At 47.4% G+C, this 9,136-nt stretch overlaps 1 protein-coding gene across 1 annotated transcript; it reads right to left on the reverse strand.

The window, feature by feature from the left end:
* Window positions 1-227: 227 nt before the first annotated feature.
* On the reverse strand, window positions 228-6,511 carry LOC141139384 (uncharacterized). The gene is made up of 2 exons (XM_073625411.1): window positions 5,581-6,511; window positions 228-3,027 (listed from the first exon to the last, which is right to left on the reverse strand). The coding sequence occupies exons 1-2, from the start codon at window positions 6,494-6,496 to the stop codon at window positions 2,048-2,050; spliced, it is 1,896 nt and encodes a 631-aa protein (XP_073481512.1). The 5' UTR covers window positions 6,497-6,511; the 3' UTR covers window positions 228-2,047.
* Between the last annotated feature and the right edge of the window lie 2,625 nt (window positions 6,512-9,136).

Genomic DNA, 9,136 nt, shown 5'->3' on the forward strand with positions numbered 1-9,136 from the left:
GAATGGCTGACTTAGAGTTTTGGGCTATTTACAAATTAGGGATAGTCATAGAAGATAAATACTAACTATATAGAAATAATAGGTGACAGAAACATGGGTGGCATGGAGGGGGAAAGGTAAGGAAAGGATCTGCTAATTATCCTTGTACATGACTATTGGATAACAGATGTCTATTAAACATTACCCAACCATTATACTCCTATTCCCAATAATGAGACCACACCAGCTTCTGGAGTATAAAACAAAGGCCGTAGCAGCCTACTTTATTAACTTAACATAAAATTATATTATCAAAAATATAAAACTTCCGTCATCAAGAAAAACAAACATCTGTTATGCAACCTGGATCAAAAAGAACGTTGGTCTGAGCAATAGCTTTAGCAAATCCATCTGATGGCCATAACAACTATAGCACTGCAGCCCTAAACCAAAAATCTCCAATAGGCCTCAAGCCGACAAGCTGGCTCAGAGACTGCCGTGACTGCAGTGCCCCATATCACTTCCCGGCTAACCGGGAACCAAAAAACCTCCGGACCCATATCAACGTTGGATCCCCACTCTTACTTTTTAGCCATCTTCCTTCCCTTGCCCAGACCAACGCCCGCCACTGCCACGACAATCTCTCTTCTTTCACCTGTTGACAAAAGAAAAACCACAAACCCAACGACAATAACATATCTTATTACTAGGGAGGGTGGGCGGGAACTTTCCACGATCTTCTGCTATCCCTCCCAGAGCGGGAAGCCCTTTTAAATGTCCCCTCCCCTAATTCTCCCTCCCCCTCGGCTCCACCATAATCCTCAAACATTAACCCTTACCCTGTTCCCACTGTCATGTTCGCCCTTTGCCTACAGCATTGCATGCTGTTGCTCCAGGCTTTTCTTGACTATTGGATAACAGATGTCTATTAAACATTACCCAACCATTATACTCCTATTCCCAATAATGAGACCACACCAGCTTCTGGAGTATAAAACAAAGGCCGTAGCAGCCTACTTTATTAACTTAACATAAAATTATATTATCAAAAATATAAAACTTCCGTCATCAAGAAAAACAAACATCTGTTATGCAACCTGGATCAAAAAGAACGTTGGTCTGAGCAATAGCTTTAGCAAATCCATCTGATGGCCATAACAACTATAGCACTGCAGCCCTAAACCAAAAATCTCCAATAGGCCTCAAGCCGACAAGCTGGCTCAGAGACTGCCGTGACTGCAGTGCCCCATATCACTTCCCGGCTAACCGGGAACCAAAAAACCTCCGGACCCATATCAACGTTGGATCCCCACTCTTACTTTTTAGCCATCTTCCTTCCCTTGCCCAGACCAACGCCCGCCAAAGCATCCCAATAGTAATACCTTACTCTTGGGTGCTCCTCCACACCCGAATAGCTCGCTGTATACCGTCTTGTATGCCCAAAGCCCACAAATCCGTCCCCACCTCATTAAGATGTACCCCATCACGTCTTAAGTACCTCCATGTCTCGAATTCCAGTTCCATATGCCTGATTGCCAACCCTCCACAACTAACCACAAATTTACTCACTTCCCTATTAATCTTCTTCCTAGCTCTATTCACCCCCTCCACTGACCTGGCCATTCTCCAACACATGCGTGCAACCATGTCCGACCAGACAATGATCATTTTTGGAAATTCCTTCCCTAAGCGCCAGACGTCAAATTTAATGTCTCGCGTAATGTCTATCATTGAGCGAATACCAAGATCATTGCCGCCCACATGTATTACCAGCACATCCGGAGGGCCCTCCCTGTTTGCATAACGTTGTACCTCCTGAACCAACCTGCCCCACAACATCCCCGGTATACCAAACCATTTTAAGTACACTTCCCGTCTATCAAAACCTAACTGCCTACCCTCAGGTCGGGCGTCTCCCCTCCGAGCCCCCCAACACACATAAGAATGGCCCATAATCCAGACCACTCTTGGAGCTGCACCTGAAATTAAAAGAAAACAAACCATGCTCAACATTGACCAGTTAACTACTGTCCCACCGGCCATAAAACCACAAAAACAACCTAACTCCTTACAATCTTACCGCTAGTTGAGGTCGCACATAAGATTGAAATCTGTTAGACCCCCACCGCCCAATCCGTTTTATTGTTTCCACCTCCATACCCAATCTGGCCGCCTCTGTTGCGGCACCTATCCGGAATGAATGTGATGAAAATTCCCGCTCCTCAAGTCCCAGCCCAAGCAAACATTTTCTAAAAACAGCAATAAACTGAAAACGCGATAACATATCTCCATTTGCATGTATCAATAAAGGGCCCTGACAGTCCGGCCTCACTTTCAAAAATTCCCGTACTGCACCCACTGGGCACTGAGGGGATCCCAGGATGGAATAAACTCGCACCATCCTGCCTCTCCCCTCCTGATCTGTCTTCGACTTCCGTAGGAATATCGATACCCCGTCCTCCTCAAGTGTAACCTCTTTACAACCAACTCCTCCTTGCACTGTTTTTGAAGGGCTAACCAACTCCCCTATCCTGAATGCCCCAAAAAATGCTAATACAAAAGCTACCTTAAACAAGCTAACTTCGTAATCAGACGAACAGACCCCCCTCAATTGTTCCACAATACCCCCCAGTATCTCGAAAGTTACTGGTCTCCTTGAATCGCGCTGAACCGCCGCCCTCCGATAACCTTTCAACGCCTGTCTCACCCAAAAGTCCTTGGTGAAGTCGGGCTGCCCTTGTAGCTTAAAAAGGAAAGCTAAACCAGCTAGCTGTATACTGATCACAGATACCGACGCACCCTCGTTAAATTTTCTTGCCAGATAATACAGTAATAGCGAACGCACTCCTTGCCCTACAAGTTCCTCCCTCAACGCTCGCCCAAAGGACATCCATTCCTGCCAAACCCTATTGTATGCTGCCCAAGTAGCCCCACTTACCGACCGCTTAATCCATCCCTCGACGACTCCAGTGCAATCTCCCACAGCCAGTCTGGACAAGGCACCCCCTGTTGCTCCGCTTCCGGCGCCAACTCTCTGAACCTGTCCCACTGGAAGCGAGACAACGCATCAGCAATTACGTTTTCCACCCCCGGTAAGTGAACAGCATGAATGAAGACATTCAGTTGTAAGCATCTTAACACTAAGTGTTGCAGCAACCTAATCACCGGCGGAGATGACGCCGTGACCCTGTTTATCACTTGCACCACCCCCATGTTGTCCCCATGAAAACGCACTTTCAGATCCCTGAACGATGCGCCCCATAACTCAACTGCCAGTACCACTGGAAACAGTTCCAGCAATACCAGGTTCTTCGTGAAACCCTCTTGTACCCACGATTGAGGCCATGGACCTGCGCTCCATCGCCCTTGAAAGAACGCCCCAAAACCTGTTGATCCAGCGGCATCAGTGAATAGTTCCAAGTCAAAATTGCTGACTGGACCCGACATCCACATTGCCCTACCGTTAAAGGATTCCAGAAAGGTATTCCAGACCCTGAGATCTTCCCTATGTGTTTTAACTAAACGAACAAAATGAGTTGGGGATTTAATCCCACTCGTGCTGGCCGCCAGCCGGCGACTAAACACTCTCCCCATCGGTAATATGCGACAAGCAAAATTCAGCTTGCCCAAAACCGATTGTAACCGTCTCAGTTGTACCTTTTTCAGACCTATCAAACCTGCCACTTCCTTCCGCAAATCTTCCAATTTCTCCTCAGGCAATCTGCATTCCATCGCATCCGAATCTAATACAATACCTAAGAACGTGATGACCGAGCAGGGTCCCTCCGTCTTATCGGCTGCTAATGGAATGCCAAATTTTTCTGCTATGTGCTGTAGTGACGCTAGTAGCACTGCACAGACTCTAGAATCCGCCGGGCCAATGCATAAAAAATCATCCAAGTAGTGAATTAGCGAATTCACTCCGGATACATCCCTTACTACCCACTCTACAAAGGAGCTGAATTGTTCGAACAGCGCACACGATACCGAACAACCCATCGGTAGGCATTGATCAACGTAAAATCCCCCATTCCAATGACACCCCAGTAACCGAAAGCTCTCGGGGTGCACTGGCAGGAGTCGAAAAGCTGATTCCACGTCTGCCTTTGCCATCAACGCCCCTTTTCCGTAGTGGCGCACCCACCTCACCGCAGCGTCAAACGACGTATACGTCACTGAGCACGCTTCTTGGTCAATGGCATCATTCACGGATCCCCCTTTTGGGAAGGATAAGTGGTGAATGAGCCTAAACTTATTGGGCTCTTTTTTGGGCACCACCCCTAGAGGTGATACCACCAAATCCGCCACTGGCGCCACTGGAAAAGGTCCGCTCATTCTACCCAATGCAACCTCCTTCTGTAGTTTTTCCAAAACCACTTCCGGATGTTGCAAGGCTGACTTTAAATTTTTGGGTACTGGGGGGACAGCTGCTAGATTGCATGGAATCCTAAATCCTACCGTAAAACCTTCTTCTAATAGCCGTGCAGCTTGCCTGTCAGGGTACTTACCGAGAAACGGTCGCATCCTTTCCACCATCACCGGAGTCCTCCCTTTTGTTCCCAGCTTCTCCCTGACGACCTTTTCCTTGCTTAAAACACCTGGATGACGGATGTGTTCCCCCGCAGCCGGAGCATTCGTGTTTAAACTTACATGATCCTCCGAACCTGCAAACCCCGGAATTGTACTGCCAACAGACCCCTTTTTTGTTTCCAGCCGCATGTCCCTGGGTTGACGGTCCACCGGCTCCCCCCTGAAAAAACGGATTCGGTGCCCTCGCCGTCGTCATCAAACGCATCCACAGACTGATGTCCTTGTGGTCCCAACGTAGTTCCGGGCGCACTGCTCTCCGCTGCCTGAACTGTTCGTCGTACCTCAACCATGCCGTACCCCCATATACTCTATACGCTTCCCCGATTGCGTCCTGATAGCAGAAAAGCGCCGAACAATGTTCCGGCTGTTTTTCCCCTATCACACTAGCCATGATTGCAAACGCTTGCAACCAATTCGTAAATGTCCGAGGTATCAGCCTATACCTCCTCTTTTCCTCGTCTTCCTTTTTGGAATCATCCGGCTTGACTCTATCGAGGTTGAATTTTTCCAAGGGCAGTAATGAAAATATTTCAACATACTCACCCTTCCATAATTTTTCCCGAACCTCCTGTTTCAGGTGAGCCCCCAACGGTCCTTCGTAGCAGACGTACACCTCGCAGCGGGCTGCGTCCGCCAACCTAACAATATCTTTTCTCGCCGCAGCCTCCCCTGACTGCGCCGCCTTGTCCTTCCCCTGCGCTGCTACGCTCGCCACGGCCTCCTGCGCCGGCACCGCGACATCGGCTGCAACTGTAGGTATGGCCCCCCGCCCTGCGTTATCTAATTCCTTTTCCGTCTGCGGTACCCATGCAGCTATTGGCCCCCCCGCCGGCTTCTCTGCTGCCTCCAGCCTCTGCACAAGCTCCTTAATTCCTGTCAAAAAACCCAAAAATCCCGGAGCACCTCCCCCCTTGTCAGTTCCTACCCTACTTTCCACCGAACTTCCAACCCCAGCTCCTGACACTGTTGCATTATTTAAACTAGCATTTGCAGTATCATGTGTTAACTCACCGGGCTGCATAGGTGTCGCCCCATCAGCCGACCGTCTGCTTTCTCCTGGCCCCATCCTCCTGTGCAGCTGGGCCGTCTCCTCTTCCGATCCGGACATCTCTTCTCCCTCGCTCCGACCCGCGTCTTCTTCCGCATCAGATACTGGCCCGCCCGGGACGTTGACCGCGGCTGCCGCACTACCCGCCATCCTTTCCTTCCTCCGCGCAGCGAATCCGCCCGTTGACTTCCGGACAGCCTTCCCAGGACCGGTGTGGGCTACCGCAGTCCTGCCGGCCTCCGCTCTGGTTGGTAGTAATCCAGTCCTGTTCCTCCCTCTATCCTGCCTGTCCCCTGCCGAAGTGCTGGAAGGCCCAGGGACAACTGCAGGCGTTGCATTGGCAGCGAAGGCGGAGCTCACCGCCGTCTTCCTGGGGGCGGGGCTTGCGCTCCCCGCGCGTCTGCCACTATTGGGCCTATCTCCTGTCCGTCCTCCTGCTGGGATCCTCTCCTGTCCTGTCGGGGCCGCCCGCCCGCTGACCCGCTCTCTTCCCGCCGATCGTTTCGCTGGTGGGCCCCCCTGTACATTTGGCACCATGTTACCCGGGTGCCGCTGTGAATTAGTAACGCGGTCCGGTGAGAACCGCTCAGGCGGTCGGGAGCGGCGCGCTCTGTGACTGCCTCTCTCTCCCTCACTAGCTGGCGCGCTGGGAGCCCGGATCGCTGCTGAGATGGTCTCCTGCAGCCATTCCGCCCCCCGCACCGCCGCTTCTTCCCTTAACTGGGACATGAGCCCTTCTAAGTCAGACATGGTGTGGCACTGACCTGCTCCCTGAACTTTCCACGATCTTCTGCTATCCCTCCCAGAGCGGGAAGCCCTTTTAAATGTCCCCTCCCCTAATTCTCCCTCCCCCTCGGCTCCACCATAATCCTCAAACATTAACCCTTACCCTGTTCCCACTGTCATGTTCGCCCTTTGCCTACAGCATTGCATGCTGTTGCTCCAGGCTTTTCTTTCATCCTTATTTTAAACTGGGCACACAGGGGGCTTAGTCTATCCTTTGATTGCTTCCATTGGCAGAGCCAAACAAATGACATCCTTGATCCATCATCAAGATATATAATTAGCAAATAAGAACTCTTGGATTTAGAGTTTGGGATTGGATTTTTAGTATTCGCTCAACTCGTTGCTATAGGGTCATACTACAGCAAAGGAAAGCCTGCTAATCTCGATAGGCATACATGGCAGGAAACACTCACCTTGCACTAAGATTTTGGCACTCACAAAGATTTTAGGCTGTTGTAAGGCTTTGCTTTCTTTTACTGTATTTGGCTGCGAGTCCCAGTATAGTCACTGTTCAGTTTCACTCCATCACGTGTGTTAGAATTATGATACCGTAACCGTGTTGTTCATTTAGTTTAGTTATGTCAAATCAATTCCATTGTTTTGCATTAAGGAAAATGGCTTTGCTGATATATGAGACATTGTGCTGTATTTTCTTAAATCCTTCGTTCTTTCCCGAGGGATATCTGTCATCCAAGGCAAGTTTAAACACTTCAGCTTGGCTCTGCTGACCCTGCCAGTTATAGGGCCATCAACACATTGTTTTGTGATGTATTACAAGCTCTTGCTCTACATAAGCTGTTAATTGGTAACAGATCTGCCAGGTATTGCAATAATCCAGACGGCCAGTTATTAGGCATGTTACTGTGAGGGAGATTACACCATTACAATTTCCGTCATCAACCACAAATGCCTTTCTCCTTCAATACTATGTTAAAGGGGCACTGACTTTTTTTCTTCTGACCCCCTTTATTTAGTAAATATAATAGTGACATTAGGAACTATACCCTTTTTTAAGGGCATTTGTGTTTGGTTCTTACAGCCTCCTGGGGAAAGGAATCTAAACCTGCCTGCAGCTAAAGAAAGATCTTTTTACAAGTATTATTATTCAGGAGTTATATAAGGCCAACAGTTTGGGCAGTGCTTTACAATATAAGGGAGATAGTACAGTTATAATAAAATTCTATACAAGAGGGTAAGGAGAGTTTACAATTTAATAGGGTGGGGCAAGTGGTACAAAAGTTAACAACTGTGAGGGATGAACTGGTGGAAGAAAATTAAAAGTTCAGTTGTTACATAAAAGCAGGATAGGCTTTCCTGAGGAGATGAGTTTTTTTAGGGATTGTCTAAAGGTGGCCAGAGTATGAAACCAGACAAATTGGGGTAGGGAGTTCCAGAGGTCTATTAATAAATTGATTTTATCAGATGTGTGGCAAACCAGATTTCTTTTTCTACACTAAGGAATTCCAGAGAATGGGAGAGGCTCTGGAGAAGTCCTTAACCACTTGCCGACTGCCGGCTGTCGACTGACGGCAGCAAATTGCCATAGCTGTATGGTGGGCGCTTTAAGGAGTATAGGGGTGCGCACCCATTACCCACTCTGACCATTCCGAGTACTCCCCATTCATCACCACCCTCTGAACTTACCCTTGTAGCCAGTTTTCAATCCATGTACTCACCCTATGGTCCATGCCAACGGACCATATTTTGTACAGTAAATGTTTATGGGGAACTGTGTCAAATGCTTTTGCAAAATCCAGATATACCACGCCTACGGGCCTTCCTTTATCTAGATGGAAACTCACCTCCTCATAGAAGGTTAATAGATTGGTTTGGCCAGAACGATTCTTCATGAATCCATGCTGATTACTGCTAATGATACCGTTCTCGTTACTAAAATCTTGTATATAGTCTTGTATATCATCCCCTCCAAGAACTTGCATACTATTGATGTTAGGCTAACTGGTCTGTAATTCCTAGGGAAAGAATTTTGGGTCCTTTTTAAATATTGGTGCTACATTGGCTTTTCTCCAATCACCTGGTACCATTCCAGTCAGTAGACTGTCAGTAAAAATTAGGAACAATGGTCTGGCAATTACTTGACTGAGTTCCCTAAGTACCCTCGGATGCAAGCCATCTGGTCCCGGTGATTTATTAATTTTGAGTTTCCCAAGTCTAATTTGAATTCTGTCCTCTGTTAGCTAGACTTGTGCACAACGGGAAATTTCGTTTAGTTTCGGTTCATTGTCATTCGTAAAATACATAATTTCGTTCTGTTATATTCGCTATGTTACGTTAATTCGTTTTCGGATAATTCATTATTATTGTAGAGTGTCGATATTCGTTATACTGAATCTCGAATCATGTCGAATTCATTTGTTATATCTGCTATAATATCTTTCGTATTAGTTGAAATTCGATATTTATGTATGTATATATATATTCGTGATAATGATTCATAGTTTGGAAAGTCGTTTGTTTATTGAATCTATTAACACACACAACACATTAACACACACACAATGACAATATCTCTTCTCCTCTGTTCAAATACAATACAACACACTTCTCACTCTCAGTTCTCGGGAATGCACTTTGCCAGTAATCCAACCTCCAGCACAAAATTAATCAGCTGATTGGACTGTAATTTAATTTAATGAGGATTGTGGATTATACCCTGTCCAAATTACCTAACAACTAGCTTTCTGACACTAATGCTCAACTAGACAATACACA

Source organism: Aquarana catesbeiana, linkage group LG04, assembly GCF_042186555.1.
Source record: "Aquarana catesbeiana isolate 2022-GZ linkage group LG04, ASM4218655v1, whole genome shotgun sequence".
In the NCBI taxonomy this organism is placed as follows: domain Eukaryota; kingdom Metazoa; phylum Chordata; class Amphibia; order Anura; family Ranidae; genus Aquarana; species Aquarana catesbeiana.

Coding starts and splice junctions, on each gene's coding strand:
- LOC141139384 (XM_073625411.1), bottom strand. CDS start 6,496: ATGTTTGAGGATTATGGTGGAGCCGAGGGGGAGGGAGAATTAGGGGAG. Junction 3,028..5,580: donor GGCGACACCTATGCAGCCCG/GTGAGTTAACAC, acceptor TCTCGCTTCCAG/TGGGACAGGTTCAGAGAGTT.